General features: G+C 48.6%; 1 protein-coding gene and 1 pseudogene across 2 annotated transcripts; both read right to left on the reverse strand.

Moving 5' to 3' along the window:
* Positions 1-14,423: 14,423 nt before the first annotated feature.
* Positions 14,424-16,348, reverse strand: LOC147993132 (uncharacterized). 2 transcript variants are annotated; one of them, XM_087542362.1, is made up of 3 exons: positions 16,170-16,348; positions 15,107-15,222; positions 14,424-15,020 (listed from the first exon to the last, which is right to left on the reverse strand). In XM_087542362.1, the coding sequence occupies exons 1-3, from the start codon at positions 16,275-16,277 to the stop codon at positions 14,846-14,848; spliced, it is 399 nt and encodes a 132-aa protein (XP_087398488.1). In that variant the 5' UTR covers positions 16,278-16,348; the 3' UTR covers positions 14,424-14,845. The 2 variants fall into 2 exon arrangements, with proteins under 2 accessions (XP_087398488.1, XP_087398485.1); XM_087542359.1 differs by having other exon boundaries at positions 15,107-15,258; positions 16,170-16,347.
* Positions 16,349-18,682: 2,334 nt separating this feature from the next.
* On the reverse strand, positions 18,683-18,989 carry LOC147993133 (uncharacterized; annotated as a pseudogene).
* Between the last annotated feature and the right edge of the window lie 2,580 nt (positions 18,990-21,569).

Raw genomic sequence — 21,569 nt, forward strand, 5'->3', positions numbered from 1 at the left:
AAACCGTCCTCGGTTTCAAGTCAATCTCTTCAACAATAGCAGACTGAGGAACGACCAAATTTTTTTCAGGAGCTTCAACTTTTTTCTTCTTTACTTATGATGCAGCATGAGCAATATCCCGCTTCTGACGGTCCACCTTATACTGATCAAAAGTGTACGTGTCAACTGGTACGTATTGTCCTTCATGAACAAAAGAAAATTCTCCAACTGAATGATATGTTAACTGTCTTTTATCTGTCCATGGTTTTCCTAACAGTATCGAACATGTATGCATGTGCATAGGAAGGACATCACACATAACCAGATCACCATATCCGCATAAAGTAAACCGCACCTCGATGCGATGCATAATCTTGACAAACTTATCCTTCCACCAAAGCTCATACGGTTCTGAATGTTCAATCAACGGCAGGCTCAAAGCATCAACTATAGTCCGACTCACTAAATTCATCCCAGAATAGCAATTCATCAAAGCTGCACAGCTCGCCGACCCTACACGCACACGCGTAAAGCATTGGTACCACGGCAAGGCACGCAATGGATCCTTCTCCACCGACATCATCATTTGCGAGCTACAATCTTTCCTCATGATAAACAAGTTCAATAATAACTCGAAGAAAAATATTGTATCGTGAATAACCTTTGCTCTGAATACCAACTGATGTGGACCGAACCTCGTAGTGAGATCCGATCTGTTGTTGGGGCCCGATCTTTCACGACACTCCACCACCAGCAGTAGCAACCTCTCGCCCGCGCACGCGATGTACACGAAGTAGAAGGTTTGAACCTTGCGGCCCAGCACGAGAAAACCAATCTCGACGAAGGTACTCACGCGCAAAACAATTTTCATGAAGAGAAATCGCAACACAGAGGTTTTCTAAAGATCCCTCCAAAACTTGATACGGGTGTCTATCCTGAAAAACACATCGTGTCTATTTCATATAAAATAACCTGACCTTTTACATTGACCATACTCTGACTATATATACTAGTATACCTGCGGACTCAAACTTGCCTAAGAAGTTGACCGAACAAACTTTCTTTCTATCTCTAACTCTCCATCAAAATAACTAAGGAAAGTAAAACTGATCACGTGCTTTATTTTAGCAGGTAATCATTACAAAATAAATACCTAAAATAACAAAACACAATTTATTAGGTGGCCCCCAACCTATATCTCTCAAGGAAAGCAACTGCCACCATTTAAATCTGTTGACGTACTCTTGTTGCTCCGGCGGTCTTGACTGCGAGAAATAGTAGCAGGTTAGGATTCTTTGATTAGTCTCAATAAAAAATATCTCTTGTGCATCTATAGCCGGGCCATGTTTTGTACGTGACAACCAGAAAAAACAACCAAATTCCTGCACGCCTTGATCAAACATACATGCAGCTTCTTGCATACAAATACTAACCAAAACTTTGTCCACTCCATTATCTTTACTCAACTGACAATAACTAGGAGCATAAGTATGTCGTCTTATTAATTTCCCGACATCACTAGCATCATCTATGTTTGCATCATCCTCTCCTCCTTGAAACGAAACCGTCCTCGGTTTCAAGTCAATCTCTTCAACAATAGCAGACTGAGGAATGACCAAATTTTTTTCAGGAGCTTCAACTTTTTTCTTCTTTACTTATGATGCAGCATGAGCAATATCCCGCTTCTGACGGTCCACCTTATACTGATCAAAAGTGTACGTGTCAACTGGTACGTATTGTCCTTCATGAACAAAAGAAAATTCTCCAACTGAATGATATGTTAACTGTCTTTTATCTGACCATGGTTTTCCTAACAGTATCGAACATGTATGCATGTGCATAGGAAGGACATCACACATAACCAGATCACCATATCCGCATAAAGTAAACCGCACCTCGACGCAATGCATAATCTTGACAAACTTATCCTTCCACCAAAGCTCATACGGTTCTGAATGTCCAATCAATGGCAGGTTCAAAGCATCAACCATAGTCCGACTCACTAAATTCACCCCCGAATAGCAATTCATCAAAGCTGCACAGCTCGCCGGCCCTACACGCACACGCGTAAAGCATTGGTACCACGGCAAGGCACGCAATGGATCCTTCTCCACCGACATCATCATTTGCGAGCTACAATCTTTCCTCATGATAAACAAGTTCAATAATAACTCGAAGAAAAATATTGTATCGTGAATAACCTTTGCTCTGAATACCAACTGATGTGGACCGAACCTCGTAGTGAGATCCGATCCGTTGTTGGGGCCCGATCTTTCATGACACTCCACCACCAGCAGTAGCAACCTCTCGCCCGCGCACACGATGTACACGAAGTAGAAGGTTTGAACCTTGCGGCCCAGCACGAGAAAACCAATCTCGACGAAGGTACTCACGCGCAAAACATTTCCACGAAGAGAAATCGCAACACAGAGGTTTCCTAAAGATCCTCCAAAACTTGATACGGGTGTCTACCCTGAAAAACACATCGTGCCTATTTCATATAAAATAACCTGACCTTTTACATTGACCATACTCTAACTATATATACTAGTATACCTGCGAACTCAAACTTGCCTAAGAAGTTGACCGAACAAACTTTCTTTCTATCTCTAACTCTCCATCAAAATAACTAAGGAAAGTAAAACTGATCACGTGCTTTATTTTAGCAGGTAATCATTACAAATAAATACCTAAAATAACAAAACACACTTTATTAGGTGGCCCCCAACCTATATCTCTCAAGGAAAGCAACTGCCGCCATTTAAATCTGTTGACGTACTCTTGTTGCTCCGGCGGTCTTGACTGCGAGAAATAGTAGCAGGTTAGGATTCTTTGATTAGTCTCAATAAAAAATATCTCTTGTGCATCTATAACCGGGCCATGTTTTGTACGTGACAACCAGAAAAAACAACCAAATTCCTGCACGCCTTGATCAAACATACATGCAGCTTCTTGCGTACAAATACTAACCAAAACTTTGTCCACTCCATTATCTTTACTCAACTGACAATAACTAGGAGCATAAGTATGTCGTCTTATTAATTTCCCGACATCACTAGCATCATCTATGTTTGCATCAGGAGTCCATGGACATTGATGTGGGAGTCGGCCATCCTACGCTACCCGCATACATTTCAAACCGCATTTCAACTAAAGTGGGTGAAATTCATGGAACTTGGCCGATTTCATAAAATTTCGGACATAATATCCATATAATGATCCTTTAACTAAAACCCTATACCGGACGACCACCTTGTAGGCATGGCCGGTTTGTCCTGCCGCGTGGCCATCGTCGTTCATATCATCGTTGTCAGGGTGGTCCCTTCAATAGCAGAAGGGTGCTGCAGGGCCGCAACAGCCTTGTCCGGTGGCTGCCTACTGCTTGCGGACGAGCCGCCCCGCCTCTTGCTATGCGCGGCAGAGGGCCACGGCGGCCAATGCCGATGGCACCGGCGGAGCCCTAGCAGTGGCTTTGCCCCTGGCAGCATTGGCAGAGCAGTCACCAAGTGACCACTCCTCGCTGATCTTGGCAAGCTCGCCGTCAAGGCGGTGCCGCGCCTGTGGTGGCGACAGAGCATTCGAGGGTCCACTCGATGGCGGGGGTCTGGGTCATTGCAGACCCATTCCGGCGACACGTCGGTCTTGGCAAAAGCGAAGCGATGGGCGGCGTTGCTCCAGTCATACCGTGCTGCGCACTCCTCCTCGGAGACGATGACCCTCAAGCCCGAGGGGTCGCCACCTCCGAGGTAGTGGAGAATGTGGCCCCGCACCTTCGTGATCGCGGGCAGGAGCTCCTCCTTTATGAGGGGGCGATGCGGGCGTACCGACTGCGTGGGGGCGAGACTGGCTCGTCCTTGATGTGGAGTCTAATCTGGACGCCGTGGTTGCGCGCGGGCGAGGTCGGCTCGCCCTTTACACGACGTCCAATCTGGATGCCACCGCAGTTGCGCTGGGGGAAACAGACTCCTCGTTGACCCTCCGGAGTGGGGACGTGGGCTCCCGCTTGATGCGGCAGCATGGTAGGGAGGTGGCTTCTCCATGACCCACGCCGGCGACGGTGGCGCTAGGCCCATATGATTGAGCAGGCGCTCTGTTATTATCTGCATCTGACGGACGAACTCTTCGTCCATCAGAGCCGCCTCCGTGAGGAGGCGCAGTCGCACTACGGCTTCTGGTGCTCCTCGTCACCGGACGAGACGATGATCTCCTCTTTGTCGGAGGAGCCGGCCGCCGTAGATACCGATGTTCCCAGAGAGCGAGGGCGGCGGGCGGTAAGATCCACCTGACAACGAACTACCGGCTGTCGCAGCCACCGCCTCCACCTACCGGCACGGAGAACCAAGACTTCGGCATCGTCATTGGAATTGGAGGAGCTCGGAGAGGTAGAGGAGGAGGGGTTCGGGTGTGGATGTGCATCGCCGACGCACGACTTAAATATTTGCGGGCAGGCCATGTGAAGGGCTCGTCAGCCTGCTTCAATGTGGTGCAGCGGCTCGAGTTCGTTTCTCGGGACGCGGCGTCCACATTGATACGGTGATGCCTGAGAGGTCATGTCTGTCAGCGCCGCCTTCATGCATGATATGGACCAGCTTAAAGTGGCGTGGCAAGTGGTATGGCGTTGGATGGAAAGCACGAGAAAGAAGGGTGGGTGTTTCGGGTGGGCCACGGTGGTTAGGACGGACGCGGCAGCAGTCTAAACATGAGCGAAGCCCTCTATTTTACCTCTGTTTTGCGAGAAAAATCACATCTGTCACGGTTGATGGACCGATACAGATCCGTGTAGAATGGCAAAACATGTGAGGACCGCATGATCCGGACGTTCGTGAATGATTTGATCGTCGGCACGATTGGGAGATGCCCTTAGGTTTAGTAGATCAAAACAAGTCGTAGTACAAGTCAGAGTAGGGAGATGCCCTTAGGTTTAGTAGAGATCAAACAAGTCCTAGTACAAGTCGTAGGAGTTTACATCTGTGTGTAAACCAGAACGATGTTCTGGTTGTAAACGGCCTGGGATAGCGTCGTGTTGGTCTCCGATTCGGTGATGTGTGGGTTGGTGCCCCTTTATATAGCAGCCAGGCAAGACCAACGAAAAGGTCACACGCACCACCAAAAATCAATCTCGGTCCGTGTTTTTCTATTGCAAGTTTACATAGGCGACAGTTTCCGCCGGCTAAGCACCGAAATCGATCATCTACCACAAGCTAGCATCACGTAGCGATCGACCGATCAATTTTGACCCTAGCTCGAGAGGCTCGTCATACATCACGTGACCAACGGCGGGTGCTTCGACGACTTCAACAAGGCGATGAAAGAGTGCCGCGGCCATCACGTGACCATCGCAGGAAGCATGAATGGCCGGCGCCAGGTATGTGGTCTTTGTTTTATGTATCTCTTAATTCTCCATTCTAAGCCAACAAAATCCACCTTTTTGGCGGGAAAAAGGAGATGACTGTACCTTGCCTGGGAGACATCACGTACTCCCTTCTTTTTGGTTTATAAGGCTCAATTCAAAATTCTCACCAACCAAGGTAGATGGTGAGTGGTGAATACTTTTTGTAGTTTGTAAACGAACCCAATTAATGCTTTTGTTTTCCTCAAAAAAGTATGTTACCAATGCATTAATTGCAATGCATGCATGCATAAATTACATGCATTGGTCAATTTTCTCTTAGTAATGCACCTTCGAATCTGAACATGTGATGAAAAACAACCAAATTGAGCCCTATAAAATAAAAAAAACTAAAATTTTAAGATAAGCCCTATAAACCGGAAAGGAGGGAGTACAAAGCTATCGAAGCTAGCCTCCCTAATTAGATCAATCATGTCCAGATGCATTAGTATGGTATATATGATAAGCAGCCGATAGATCCGGCGATCACGCATGGTATACGTACACAAGTCGGCGGCGGCACACAATCAACACATGCATACAATGCAATCGAATCTCGCTAGAACACAGGATGGACGAACAATGGTGGCCGCACCGCATGACGAGTGAGCACATAGGGAATACATGGCGGGCTGTCATACAGTATAGACGGATGCCGCCGTTGGCAGGCGGCGGCAACGATGTGCCTCCAAGAGGGGTTCTATAAATTACGAACCAAACATTGACAAGATTACCCATGTAATCAACGACTGAGATTACCCATGTAATACTAGTGGGTAGAAGGAGTAGGATGTACCGTAAATAGTCTCAAAAGTTATTTCTATGTTCAATTCTCTTTCTCTGTTAGTTGTGGAGTTTCTCGGTACGTGCATGATACTTATAACGTAGTTGGGAAAAGCATATTTTTTTGTCCCTCAACTTTACGGATAGTTTAGAAATAATTCTTCAACTTCTAAACCAGACAAATTTAATCCTTCAACTATTAAAATCAGATACTTTTCGTCCTTTAGACCACTCCGGGTGGGTTTGTAATGATGTGGACCCGTACTTTCTTTCCCACTCTCTCGAAATAGGATTTCGCCCCGCTTTATAAATAAAGCAGCAAACCAGAGTACATGGCCGAACGATACAATATGATGGGGAGGCCCCTTACACAACAGATCAACAGATAAAACATAAGCATAGAACAAGCCTAACACCTCGCCGAGGCACGGACATGGACCCCTAAGCTCAAAGACAACGCCCCTAGGAGGGTTACGGCGCGAAGCGTCGCCGCTGCCGAGTCTCAGAGCAGACAACTATTTTCACCGTGAGCCCTGGCAGAGGTACTGGATCCACGACGCCGTCTTCACACTAGTAAAAAACGGAGCTTTAAAACCGGTTCGTAAGGGCCTTTAGTGCCGGTTTCATAACCGGCACTAAAGGGTGGGCACTAAAGCCCCCCCCCCCCTAGTACCGGTTCGGCATGAACCGGCGCTAAAGTGCCACCACGTGGCGTGAGCTCGCGCCCTGGTATGGGGGACCTTTAGTACCGGTTGGTGTTACCAACCGGTACTAAAGGTTTTTTTTTTGAATTTTTTGTAAAAAAATTTTGATTTTTTTTATTTTTTATTTTTCTGAATTATTTGATGATTTAGTCTCTAATCACCTCTCTTAACTGCTCAAGTGTGGATCACTCATTCCAAATCGCCTAACTTCCCGGCCGGTCACCCATCCTCTCACTCTCCCAGCCTGAGCTTGCTTAACTTCGGAGTTCTATTCCCCCTAAATTCCAAGTCTGCACTTGTTGTTTTCCTGACAAATGTAAGCTGTCAATCCTATTAACCCTCAGCAGTTTAGTTTGAGCATTAGGTCACACGTTTCACCGTTTGAGTTTGAAACTATTATTCTAAAAAACAGTAATTATTTAGTATATTTCTTGAATAAGTTTGACCACAGTTTGACTATAGTTTGACCAGGTTTGACCAAAATTTAAAAAATTGAAATAATTATTTAGTAACACTAATATTCTTAAATAATTATGTAGTAACATTAATACTTCTTGAATAAGTAGTTTGACCAGATTTAACCAAAAAAATTTAAAAAAAAACTAAAATTTGACCATATCTTTTTTTTCCTTTTGAAATTTGAGGATTCTAAAAAATTGCAAACAGGCCGTAGGCGGTCTCCATCGGATGCGGATTTTCGTGCTGATTTTTTTGATATATTATACGTTTTTTCCAACATCGTATGCAAAAGTTATAGCCGTTTTACATTTTCCCTACACTTTTTGCAAAACATGTCCAAATTTAAGTTTTCAAATTTTCGTAACTAGTAGATGTAGTAATATAACTATCTCTCTAAGGATTCGATTTTTTGAAATTCTTATCATTTTCTTTTGATTTTTCCAAAACTAAAATGGCGATACACGGGGGGGGGGGGGGGGGGGGGGTAGAGTTTGAAAATTGCCCTATAGTGCCGGTTTGTGTCTTCAACCGGGACTATAGTTTAAGAATCTTTAGTGCCGGTTGGTGACACAAACCGGTAATATAGGTTAGACCTTTAGTACCAGTTTGTGTCACAAACCGTCACTAAAGGGGCTCGTGGGGCCCTGGCCTGACGCCAGCCTGCCACCACCCCTTTAGTACCGGTTCGTGGCACGAACCGGTACTAAAGGTTCATTACGAACCGGCACTAATGCATAGCCATTCGAACCGGCACTAATGGTCACATTAGTGCCGGCTCAAATATAAACCGGGGCTAAAGGGGTGAACATTTGACCCTTTTTCTACTAGTGTCAAGAAGCAAGCGACACCCACAGGCGTCGCCGTCGCCGGTGCCAGAAGCGCCGAGCTTTCGCTCGGTCACTCGCCTGCACCACCACGATGAGAACAGGCCACTACCACAACGAGGGTCAAGCTTGCCCACCCCAGATCTGGCCACTGCCAGAGCAGTCCTGGGCCTCCCGCCACTACATCCCTAGTCGCCCCCACAACCTAAAGATGGAGCCACCACCGCCACCATGGAGCCTGCCAGAAAGCCAACCGTGAAGCCCGCCATCCATGCCCCGAGGAACCACCGACCATCTTCGTCACGAGAGCACCCGACCACAGTAGTAAGAGTGAAAGGGACCACCTTTCACCCCTAGCCCAGTATCAGCCAGCGGGTTTGGGTCGGCACCTCCACAATAGGAGGCGCCCACGCTTGTATCCCCAGCCGGTCCCGGTGGACCAGGGGGGAGACAACCCGATGACCACCGACGGCCACCGCGATCACACTCGAACGACGCCATGTCCGTGGTCAATGGTGACGATCTGTCCGACGGCACGACGACGCCTGACGAGCAACCTCGGACTGACGCCACCACAACGCAACAAGAGAGAAGAGCACTAACGCATAAGCTTGCACCCGTGCGGACCAAGTCGGCTCCCGACACCTGCACGCCGACGAACGACATCCACCACCGCATACTGGATCCGCACCGTCACGACACGCCGGAGAGACAAACCGTCAGCACCAACCTCCTGAAGCACGGACCACCGCTGCCAAGGAGCAGCAGGCCGCCCCACTGCCGCCCGAGGGATCCCATGCAGCACCACCTCGCCGGATCCGCGCCGCCCTGCCAGATCTGGCGCAGATTCAGGCCGCCGGCCCGAGTCCGCCGCCCACCATGCCGTCCGCCCGAAGAGCGAGCAGCCGCTCCCCGTGGCGCCCTGGATCGGGCCGCCATGGCCCGCCGCCCGCCAGGCTGCCAGAACGGGCACTCGACGGGCGCGCGCATCCCCCAGAGAGCCGCTGCACGAAGCCGACGCACAACCCGCACAGGTGCTTGGCCGGCCCCGCCGCCCGCGCACGCCGTCACCACCCGCATCTTCTGTGGCGCCTCCGGCCCCTCACGAGCGCGGTGCCCCCGCCTGGCCAGATCGTCCCGCGCCAACCCTAGGCTGAGCAAAAAAGGGGGGAAAGCTTCCCGCCGCCGCCGGCGCCACCAGGGCTTTGCCCAGCGGTGCTAGCCGGCGACGGCGGGGGGAGGGAGACGGGAGGGGGAAGAGGGAGGCCGGCGGCTAGGGTTGCCCCGCTCGGCCGCCCGCGGGGGCGACGCGAGGGGGAGAGGTGAGGGGGATGGACCGACGGATATGGTCAGGGAATGCTAGTGGTCTTGTAATCTTTCTTTCTCACTTGCACCATCACATGGCCACAGGTCAGTATGGCACCATCGTGTCCATGCTGGCACCGAGGCTTACCTTCTTCCGGTAGCATCATGACCATCTGCTCGGCTAGGTTCTCACTGGTCAGCTCCGACGCCATCATGGTCATCATGAATTTGAAAAGGTTCATAAATTCGAAAAAAAGTTCATGCTATTTCAACATGTTCACGGATCTGGAAAAAAGTTTGATGCTTTGAAATTGCTCTGCCATACAAAAAAAATTGATGTCTTACATTGAAAACAATAAAAAAAGCAAATAAAATAAAAGACAATAAAACAAAAGGAAAAATGATAATGAAAACGTGAAACGAAACAATACCAACAGAAAACCAGCGAGAAAAACAAAGTAAAAACTGAGATAATACCGGCCCAGAAAATTAACCTCTAGAAGATTTCCAAAAAAATAGTCAGGGGTAGACTATTATTTGGGTCGGTCCCTTCAAGAAATCCTGTATGAAGGGCCGAAAGGGCCGTGCTTCTCAAGGAGAATCCCCGCTTTTGTATCGAATCGGATAGGATTCCTCGAAGGGGAAAGGGAAAGTAAACGTTGTCCGCGTCGCTCTCAATCTCAGCGAAGCGACGGAGACCAATAAGAATCCTATAAGGAGGAGGAACGCTCACCAAAATCTATGAAATTTTCAGACTAGATTAAAACCCGATCGATAATATAGGTGGTGAGGAGCGGCCGGCGGTGGTGACCAAATCCCTAACTAATTGCTTGCAGGCCGGCGAAGATCCATGTCGGCGGCGCTTCGATCAGCGGCGAGGAGGGCTCGGCCGTGGCTCCCTGCTCCAGCGAACGCAGACGGACAGGCTCTTCTCGCCAAGCAGGCTCGTGCACACCCGTGAGGTATCTCAACCAAAACTGACATCTTTTACCTCAATGATTTTTCTCACGCCATCAAAGATCACGTCATGGAGCGATAATCCAATTCTGCGTAATGGAAACAGCAACTTTCATGTGTTAAGATATGAAGGCAAAACGAGTCCCTCGCGTCGCCCCCACTCAGGCGGGATCTGAAACCCTAGCCACCGGGGGTCCCCATCCTTCCTCCCCTCCTTCCGCCGCCGCCGAAGGACGCCGCCGGCTATAGCCCGGGGCTGACGGCGGTGGCGGGGGTCTTCCCTCTTACCTGCGCCATGGGGGCGGTGCGGAGCCCCGCGGCGTGGGTGGCACGGCCGACCTGGCCTGGCGGCGCGGCGGGCCTGTCTTCCGGCGGCGGCGCGGCGGCTGCCTAAGCCAAGGGCGGCCATGGTGGGTGTGGCAGCCGGCCCTGCCTCGGGCTGCGTGGCGGCGTTCGGCAGCGGCGGCCGGGTCTGCAACAACAGACCATCTGACCTCGGATCGGCGGTGGCGGCATGGAGGGCTTGGTGGTTGGGTCGGCACCATGCGGGTTGTGCCCTCCGGACTGATCTAATCTGACCGGTGTGGCCCGCTCGATGTGAGGCGGCTCAGATCGGCGGCGACCCGTGCACACAATACGTGATGGAGGTTCTTCAAGCGGATCCGGGTGAAAACCTTGTGCTCGGCTTGATGCCAAGACCGGCGTTGGTGGCACCCTTCTATGGCATTACCTTCTTGAAGGCATCGTCGTGGAGAAGCTCTAGACCTCTATCCGCTACCTCCGGGGGAAACCCTAGATCAGTTGATCGGATGACGGCGGCGCGTTGGTGTCGTTTCCTCCTTGGGGGCGTCATTCTTGGAGGCGTACACGGGATCGAGGGACCAGCGGGCGCCTTTTTTGGTGGAGTGGTGCTTCATCCTTCACATTGATGACGGCGGATCTCGGCGGCGTGGTGCAGTGGAGACTCGGCGCCCGATGCGCGGTGATGCACTCGCGCAGGTGGAGGTAGTTGTCTGGCGTCAAGGTGGCGTCGATGGCGGAGTGGCCTGACAAGGTAGAAGCCTCAATATCTGCTCTGAAGACGGACCTGTGGAAGATGGCGGCGACGACACATGTGAGTGCGTCAGACCAGTTTATGCCCCAGACCCGGTATGTGGCTCGGCTGGGGCTTCTGGCTTTTGATGATAGGCTTAGGTGAGTAGTTCGGGTATTTGGCCCAGGTAGCACCCCTTCATCATATGGATAGGAGTAGTGGCATATGTTGCCAAAATGGCGGATTCAGGCATATTGTTGTAATACTTTGTAAGGTCCTCGAGGATAATTAATAAAGTGGCCGTATGCATCTCCCAGATGCAGAGGCCGGGTGTCATCCTCCTTTTCTAAAAAAATGTGTTAAAATGACTTTTCTTCTCCTTTCTATTTGGATGGAGACAAGTTTGAATGTTTTTGATAGAGCAAAATTACGTAGCATCATATTGCTTTCATCTCGAAAAAATTGTCTTAGATTTATCTAGAAATACGGATGTTTCTAACACTAAAACATGACTAGATACATCTATACTTAGACAAATCTAAGACAAAAATTTTAGGACGGAGGGAGTACTTGTTTAACCTTGTACCGATTTAAAGTAATCTGGCCCTTATTTAATTAGCAACCAAACCGAACCTACATTGTATATTCGCTCCATCTATCTATTCTATATACATGAAGTATGGTTTTGTTATTAGGTGTTACACATGCATGGATGTTGCATTTTGTATATATCAAGCCTTACTTAATTGACATACAAGACAATATCCTTCTTAAATTATTTACCGATCACAATCAGCAATTACTTAATGCTACATGATACAAAGTACATTGATCATCATCTACGTGTGTCAATCCAGCATGCTCCTACAGACCTTACGCGTGAGATCCAGCAGAAGAGAGATGAGCTACGAAACTTGGTATCTAAGGCGGTGCAGAAGAAAAGGGAGTTGTATGTGTTGGGTAAGGCAGACAAGAATTGTGAGACTCTTGGTGAGCATCACATGCTTCCACTAGCACTCCCATATCTTTCTCGGCAAAAAGTCGTTCCAAAACCACATGGCACTCTCAGGAACGTAAAAATATCAGAGATTCAAACAAGATGCATGCAGATACAAAATAACTTTGTCTATTCTTCCTTAATTTCCTGTTTGTTTGACAAGAATTGACATTTTCTCTTATGACCTGTAGGACCTGCATGCGGTTTGCTACAAGGGCTAACGCTTTGCTGGATGCAGCTGCCCACGCGACAATCTTAGTTTTGGTTACTGTTGCTGTGGTTAGAGCCAAGAGCGGCATTGGGATAAAAGCCCAAACTGTTAATGAGGAAAACCAGGGAAGTCCAGATTGAAAATTGAGAACCAAAGATGGCTCCAGTTTGTTTTCAGTTAAATTATGATGACTTACAGTTTGGCTAGCTAGCACTACGATATGGTTGTGATATGATAGTTTAGGTACAAAGCCATACTCTTGTGTAAAGATGGATGGTCAGTTCTTTGTCTTTTTATTGCGGTGAACATACTCCCAGCATTATATAGTTTGCTCAAGAGAAAGGCAATGATTGGCATTTCGAACATCACCCAAATCTAGACAAACATGCAACCTTGTAAACGCAAGTAAAGACCTAAAATTATGGACTCCGTTATGTCAAGCTCTAGGAATCATGCAACTGGAACGGTTTTGCTACAAGAAATCAAGGGTGCGATCTATTTCGCGTGAGCTGAACCTACGTCCAAGTCGTTAACAGCCCACGATTCAACTTCTTAGATCGGCGAGGCTAGGCAGAGGAGGAGCGCACGAGAACCACTTCTCTTCTCAAGTTCCAATAGCATGTGGAAGAGAATCCCTTATAAGGAGGTCCAACTCCTCTCCAACTAGCAACATGAGATTCTTCTGAAATTGTTAGATGGGCCCTAGGCCCACCGTAATATTTCAACAGTGGCCACTACGAGTTTGGGGGCTAGTTATCTTACTTACTGAATATTGTTTTCTCAAAAAAAAAAGAATATGTGCCCAGTAAAGATCTGGGGAAGTTCCAACTGATTTTGACCAGTGGTTTGCGAGAATTTTGCTTCTTTTTCTAGTTCATTCTTGCCCTCTTAACATACTGCTAAACTGCAGTGAGCCACTTCGTTTATTTATCAAGGCACCAAACAGTATAACAAATTATTTATCGAGGTATTACACAGTATAGAGAAAGTGACTACTAGGATTCAGTAAATTCTATCTTCAGTATAGTACTTTTCTTCATACACTAATACTATTGTTAAAAGAAATTAAGACCAATGCTGATGACCGACGCCTCTGAAAAGTTCCCCCGTGGTGTTTTCTGTATGAAGTTGTCTGTCGCAATATCCACACTCCGGTTCTCTCCATTCTCTATCACTGCAAGCCAAATTTACAGAGGGCTATGCAAATTTAAAACGTTAAGGATATTTGAGATTCACTATCATACTTTCACTATGTCCCAGCTGACAGCTAAAATATCCAAGGCCTGAAAAATGTAGTAGTACTAGAAGATTAAGAGTGTTATTGCGAAGACATCAAGACTAAACGAACTCCCAGTTTTGCTTGTCATTGTACTCCTGAAGATACTCATCGGCTTTGCTCTCTATGGGCTGAGGAAAAGATATGGATTTTTCGAAGATGATGCTGGGTACATATGCAACACCATTGGAGATGACACTAAAGACAGTTACAAGCATAGCAGGCTTAGATGAGCATTTGAATAACCTGGTGGGTGTAACTAATGATTCCTTTTGATGGCTGTAAGAAATCAATGTTGGCTTGCTAGACTAGGATGATCATACAAGAGGTCAGAAAAGAGTATCATCATTCAATCAAAATTGGTTCATACATGGCTGTGACTGGATTTAAAGTTACATGCAGGCATCTTGTAACACTCTTGATCTTCATTCCCTCTAAAGATTAATGGTACATGAAACTGTACTGCTAAGTCACAAAAACTGAATTATCTTGACACACTGGGGCAGTTAGAGAGCAATCATGTCTTACTGTTACAGAACACAGCAGAGTAGCCAAATAGTCATCACCCTTTCCACACAAGCACGTTTTCAGCTATGCATAAGACAAACGAAATACAGTGTGAGCAAAGAGCTCGCGCATCCTTCAACAAACAAAGAACCAATCAACTAACTTGCCAAGGGAGACCCAAATAACATCAATATAGTACTATACCACTTGAGCCAACATTCTCACTGATAACTCAGTCTTAACTTTTAAGATAGCACTTTTCACCAAGCATCACAGCTAGTTCAGCCTTACCATAACATATAATCGCACTGAACATGACAGATAATTTAGTCTAACAAAGCCGCAGTGTCCAAACAGAGCAATGGCAAGATGGCAACTACATAAAGTGCTGGGGTTAGTCACTATATCCAACTAGCTGCCCTCAAAGTTCCACATTGGGCATCAACGCGGCCATCCTCTTGTTAAAATCATCCTTCTCAGCTGGTGTCATCTCCTTCTTCCCATCAGGCAAGTCCAACATAGACATGTAGCCATAAAGGAATGCTGGGCTATACATCATGACTAAATGGTACCACTTTGCCCTACGATAGAAGCGCCTGCAGAGAAGTACAAGAGAGATTAGAGCCCTTGTAAACCAAGACTGTAACAGGCATATAGAACAATACCGGGCTCAAGATCATACCAGACGGGGTCCTCGGGTTTAGGCTCCACATGGGATGAGAGGTGCTTGATCAGGCCCTTCTGATTTCCTATCTTGTCCCTGTTTTCGGACATCATGCGGTAGAGCTCCTCTTTGACCTGCAGGATCTCAGCCGAATGAGTTGCAGCCGCCTTCTGCATTGTTATTGACAGAGCAAGACAGGGAGAAACCGCATTAACCCAAATCAGGAACAGATCAATATCGAAGTTTATCTCAGAAGTAGAGCAGGTATATATGCTTTATGACAGCAGTAGCACTCAAAAAGATTCCAAGAGGCGTGCAATCAATCAATTGGCAAACAATGCAACGATAATGTCATTCAGCACTTGAGTCTGACAGCATGCACTAGCACCCAGCTAAATTCAGTCAAGGATGCATGTAAATTAAGACCAGCAGCATATCAAGCGAATTTTCTGAACCCAGGATTATTATGCCCTTCTTTCAGATTCAGATTGTAGCATTTGGTAAACGAGAAGGAAGCGCTAGGTTGCTAATTAAACATGCAGAGTACAATGGAATTTACAAAAGAGGTTAGGAAGTCAGATAGATTAGGGGAGACCCTGAACTTAAGTTGATTTATAAATCCTCCTTAAGAACAGCAGCCCACCCTTCCAATGTAGGAGTCACAGCATCAAAGTATTTCCAGTTACTTTGCTTCCAGATATTCCAGATTTCTAGGCAGCCAGGTACACAATTTGTTTGAACAATTTATGCGGCCAGGCATTAGCAGCATTGCTCAGCCTCATCATCTCAGCCAGGTACTGAATGTGCAAGCAAACACACTGTTCAATTTGATTTGGAGGTCAAGGATAGAGGCTGGTGAAAGTAGTGCAGATGGTCCCTGAATTGCTGGACTGGGAGATACTCCTGAAGAGCAAAAGAGAAGAGGTGCTCATATTGGTCCATCAGCAAGCCATCTTGTTCCGAAGCATCCTTCCAGAATAGAACAGCGTCACCAGCATTCACACGCCAGCAGGGGAGAATCCGCCTTACTAGGGTTAGGGTTAGGGTTCCTACGATGGGAGCAAACAAGGGTCGAAAATACCGTGCTGTGAAAGAGCCGAGAGGTGGTGGGATGGTTCTGCTGCGCCGCCGCCGCGGCCAGCGATGGCCGGACGGCGCGGCCGCCGATCCGGAGCGCGGTCGCCGCCATGGAGATGAACTGCTTCCGTCGCCGGCGCAAATCGGGACTCGAGACAGAGGAGAGGAAACAACAAACAAGACGATGGCTCCTTTTGTGGGCCTTCTATAGGCCTCAACCACTAGTTTTTCGGACAATTCTTTTTTTTTCAATTTTGTTTTAGCTTTTAGCTACTACTACCAGTTATGTAAAAAAAACTTTTAGCTACCAGTTTTTGTAGAAATGTTTCGTCTTTCAGTAGTTTAGCCAACAACCCCTAAAACGGTAATTTAGCCAACACCTATAAATAATCATGTTTTTTTTTCATTTGGCCTAATATGTTTGATTCACTCAGTGCATCGTGCGCCCATCCATTTACTGGTTTTTGCGATTCCTTCGGTCTTTCCCAGGATGGGATAGCAGGGCTATTATAGCTATAGGATTTTCTGACCTGTTTGTAGTCATTTTTGTAGTTACATGAATTTTAAATAATGTTCTAGAATAGTGAAAAATAGTTTGCATGCCTCTACTATTTAATGTAATGCTCCAAGGTTAGTGCACACTAATTTAACTTATCAACATGTGTGATCTTCCAAAATTTCTCTGATTTCAGGCCTTTGTGTCTAAGATTCCCAAGCGTATGTTGGCATGTGGTTATAAAATGATAATCCGTATGCTCATTTGACCACACATAACTTTTTATTTTTGAGGGGGCCGGTGGCAGCATGCCCGGCGGTGGGAAGAGGTTGGGGGAGGGCGGGGCGGCAAGGCTGGCTCGGGAGCGCCGCTGGCCGCGGGCGTCGGCAGCAGGGCGGCGGGAGTAAGAAGAATACCAGGGAACTATTGTTTCCAGGAACAAACAATTCGAGGTAGAAGAGATTATCCGGTGCGTTGGTTTTTTATCTAACGCTTCATGTTGATTCTCCGACCTAAAATGAAATTTCAATCGACTGCCTCCTAAGCATCCCCATATTTTTAACACGTGCAACCCGATCGGATAAAACCTAACAGAAGCTGACGTTAGATAAAGCATGCATGGTATGGATTTCTTTTTACTTTTTTTAGTAAAGGAGGATGACCCCCGGCCTTTGCATCTGGGAGATACATGTAGTAACTTTATTAATTATTCACAAAGACCTTACAAAGTAATGCATCAATATGTCCGAATCCGCTATTTTGGTAATATCTGTCGCTGCTCCTATCCATTAATGAGGGGTGCAGAAAGTGTGAGCTGAATGCCCAGACTTCTACCTAGCCTAACATAAAGCCAGAGGCCCCGACGAAGCCATACCGGGTCTGGGGCAAAAACCGGTACGACGCACTCATAGGTTGACGCATCGACCTTGCTAGGTCTGCTATTGACGCCCCCATGACGCCAGACAGCGCCTCCTCCCTACGCGCGTGTTCAACATCACACATCCGTTGCTGAGAGTTTGCTGCGCCTCGCCGCCGAGACTCCACGATATCGACTTGTCACAGGGAAGGCCGCTCCATCGCAGATGCCTTCCACTGGTCCCTCAAGCCTATGCACACCTACAAAAATGACACCCTCAAGTGGGGCACGTCACATGAGCGCCACCATCATCCAATCGACTAATCTAGGGTTTCCATCGAAGGTAGCAGATAGGGGTCTAGAGCTTCTCCACGACGATGCCTTCAAGAAGGGGCCGACGAAAAAAACGACGCCATCGGCGACCTTGGCAATGTGCCAACAGAGTAGGCTTTTCACCCTGATCTGCTCGAGGACCCTCCATCCAGCATCATGTGCATGGGACCGCCATCGATCACCGCCGCCGTGCATGGAACAGGCCGCGTCGGCCGGATCAGATATGACCACAGACCAAGCCCAGCATGTCGTCGTTGCAGTTGAGGTCAGATCTGATCTGACCCGCCGCCACCGCAGGGACGCAGCTAGCGTACAACGGGCCGCCCCTACCTCATCACCATCCCAATGAGGATGCCACCGCCTCCCCATGGGGCCGCTGCCCCGGATCTATGGATCACGACCACTATAGCAGCGCTGCCGCCTTCCTTGGAGCCATCCGAAATTTGTCAGAGGGCGCCTCAGGCGGCCACGAGGAGAAGAAGGTGCGGCTGGGGAGGAAGATGCGCCGGCAGTATGTGGCAGCGGAGAAGGGATTCAGCATTGGGTAGCGGCGGCGATGGCAGTAGATCGAGGCTCGCGTGCGTGGGTATGCACGGCATGGAATACAAAAAGGTGGTTAGGAAAAAGAGCAGATGCAAGTAAGAGCATCTACAGCCCAATATGTCAAATATGGCCCCTCAAACGCCCGCGGACGTGCCCGGACGCGTCCGTGGGCAGTGACAGGGCACGCCCCAAATTTCACAAGTTGCATCCGAACATCTCATACTAGATTCTTAAATACATACAAAGACAAGCATATGAAATAAACATACGTACTATGTCGATCACCTAGTTACTCCTCGTCGGAGATGTTGATGATCTCTGTGCCCGGCTCCGGCAGCATGGGCGGCAGCAGCCGCTCCGGCCTTCTCCTCCTCTATCTCCACCTCAAGTTCGGCGAAGAGCACGACGGACGCCACCTGCTCCTGCCGGAGGAACGCCCGGTTGGCATCCACATAGGCCTCATCCTGGATGGACTCCAGGATGGCCTGCTGCTCTGCCATCTCCTTTGATTGGGCGACGGCAAACTCCGCCTCCGCCTGCTCCATGTTGAAGCCTGGCAGCTCCTGCTCTGGCTGCTCCGCCTCCTCCACCTCCATCGGAGCCAGCTCCTCTCCCTCCTCTTCTCCCGGCTACTCCTCCTCCCTCTCCAGCTCCGGCGAGTCCGGAGGTAGCCCGACAGCGATGCGGCGGCGCGCGCGGCTTGCCTCACTCGGATCTCCTGCAGGATCTCGTAACGGGGCTCTGGCGTGAGCATTGCGTAGTAGGTGATCTTTCTTCAGACCATGGCGGAGCGTCGGAGCATGGGCATAGCGCCTGAGCGGGAGAGGGAGGTGGATGGGCGTGCACTAGCGGCGCGGAGAGGGAGAAGGTGGATGGGCTAGGGTTGCGGGACGCCGTCAGATTTAAATATGTGGATTTGGTCTCGGGCAGCGAGCTGGACCGGCGCCACATGGCGTTCACACCGCAGGGACCGAGGAGGCATCCATCGGACCGTCGGGTTTCCGGGCGAGTCCGCATGGGACCCCTTCGTCCGTCCTACGTGTCGGGTGCGCCCGGACACCCCCCATATCCGTCCCATATTTGGGCTGGATATGAGGGGTGTCAATCAGTCTGGTCATTTGAGAGGGCCTTCTGGGTCGAAAGATTATGACCGATCAATGACCGGGCGGCCCGCCCTGACGTATAAGACGGAACGAGTTATAGCAAAATCAGTTTATAGTGTTTTTAGGAAAACTAGTTTTAGGTAGTTGTTTTGTTAAAACTGGTTTATAGGATACTTTGTTTGGACTTCAAAACTTCAAACAGGAGACATATATGTGACGTAATATCTGATGCAAGATCACAACTGAGCTTTGATGGTACTACTACTTTGGGTGATCATCAACCTCGAGGAAGCACCCATGAGCATGCATGGTTGCTTTGCCCATGCGAACACCCATGCATCTCCGCATACCCAACGGATGGTGTACCAGTGGCAAAATTTCTTGCCACTGCCGAGATTGAGAGCAGCAGGAGAACAGCAGCTTACTCCGTAGCAAGCGATTCAGATGATGGCGCAGGGCAACTCGTCAACGTGGTCGTCGTTGCAGCGAGAAGAAAGGAAGATTTCGTTATTGCCTATTGAACGTGACATATTTGTATTGTTGTTCCTATCTTCTTTAGCCTTATATAGTTAACTTCTAAAGATGTGGTAGAATTAGTTTCCTTGTCACGCAAGATATCTTGTGTATATATTGTAACCGACTCCATGAAATACAATAAGTTGCATCCTACATCTTTCTACATAATATCAGTTTAGCTTACGATCTACATCGCTTCCGCCCTGCGCCGCCGTCGCTGCACCTCCCTGTAGCCCCCGCCGCGGCCTCTCAACCCTAGGCCGCCGCCGCGCCCTCTCTCCTGCCGCCGCCGCCACCGCAACTCACCAACCCTACACCGCCGCCGTCCTACCCTCCTGCAGCCGCTGCCGCATCTTCCCAAACCCTAATCGCCGCTGCCATCTCCTCGCAGCCGCCACACTTCCCTCCCCCTCCAACGCAGCCGTCGCCACGCCCTGTCAACCCTAGGCCGCCACCGCAACTCACCAACCTTACACGGCCGCCGCCGCTACCCTCCCAACAGCCGCCCCCGCATCTTCCCAAACCCTAATCGCCGCTGCCACCTCCTCGCAGCCGCCCCAATTTCCTCCCCCTCCAACACAGCCGCCGCCTTACGCCGCTGTTGTCTTCTCCCTCCACCACCTCCCAAACCCTAACCGCGCCGCGCTCCCCTCCCACCATGTCCCACTCCGAGGCTGATCCCTCCGACGACGGCTCCTTCGCTGGTGCCATATTCACCTCGGATCGCCTCAACGAGCTCCACATCAAGGATCGTGTGCCCATCATCCTCGTGAAGGAAATATGCCCTAGAGGCAATAATAAAGTTGTTATTTATATTTCCTTATATCATGATAAATGTTTATTATTCAGGCTAGAATTGTATTAACCAGAAACTTAGTACATGTATGAATACATAGACAAACAGAGTGTCCCTAGTATGCCTCTACTTGACTAGCTCGTTAATCAAACATGGTTAAGTTTCCTAGCCATGGACATGTGTTGTCATTTGATGAACGGGATTACATCATTAGAGAATGATGTGATGGACAAGACCCATCCTAGCTTGGCATAATGATCGTTCAGTTTTATTGCTACTGCTTTCTTCATGACTTATACATGTTCCTCTAACTATGAGATTATGCAACTCCCGAATACCGAGGAACACCTTGTGTGCTATCAAACGTCACAACGTAACTGGGTGATTATAAAGATGCTCTACAGGTGTCTCCGATGGTGTTTGTTGAGTTGGCATAGATCGAGATTAGGATTTGTCACTCCGTCTATCAGAGAGGTATCTCTGGGCCCTCTCGGTAATATACATCACTATGAGCCTTACAAGCAATGTGACTAATGAGTTAGTTGCGGGATGATGCATTACGAAATGAGTAAAGAGACTTGCCGGTAACGAGATTGAACTAGGTATGATGATACCAACGATCGAATCTCTGGCAAGTAACATACCAATGACAAAGGGAACAACGTATGTTGTTATGCGGTTTGACCGATAAAGATCTTCGTAGAATATGTAGGAGCCAATATGAGCATCCAGGTTCCGCTATTGGTTATTGACCGGAGATG

The sequence above is a fragment of the Triticum urartu genome, chromosome 1A (genome assembly GCF_056163025.1).
Source record: "Triticum urartu cultivar PI428250 chromosome 1A, HENAU_Tu73, whole genome shotgun sequence".
Taxonomy (NCBI): Eukaryota; Viridiplantae; Streptophyta; class Magnoliopsida; order Poales; family Poaceae; genus Triticum; species Triticum urartu.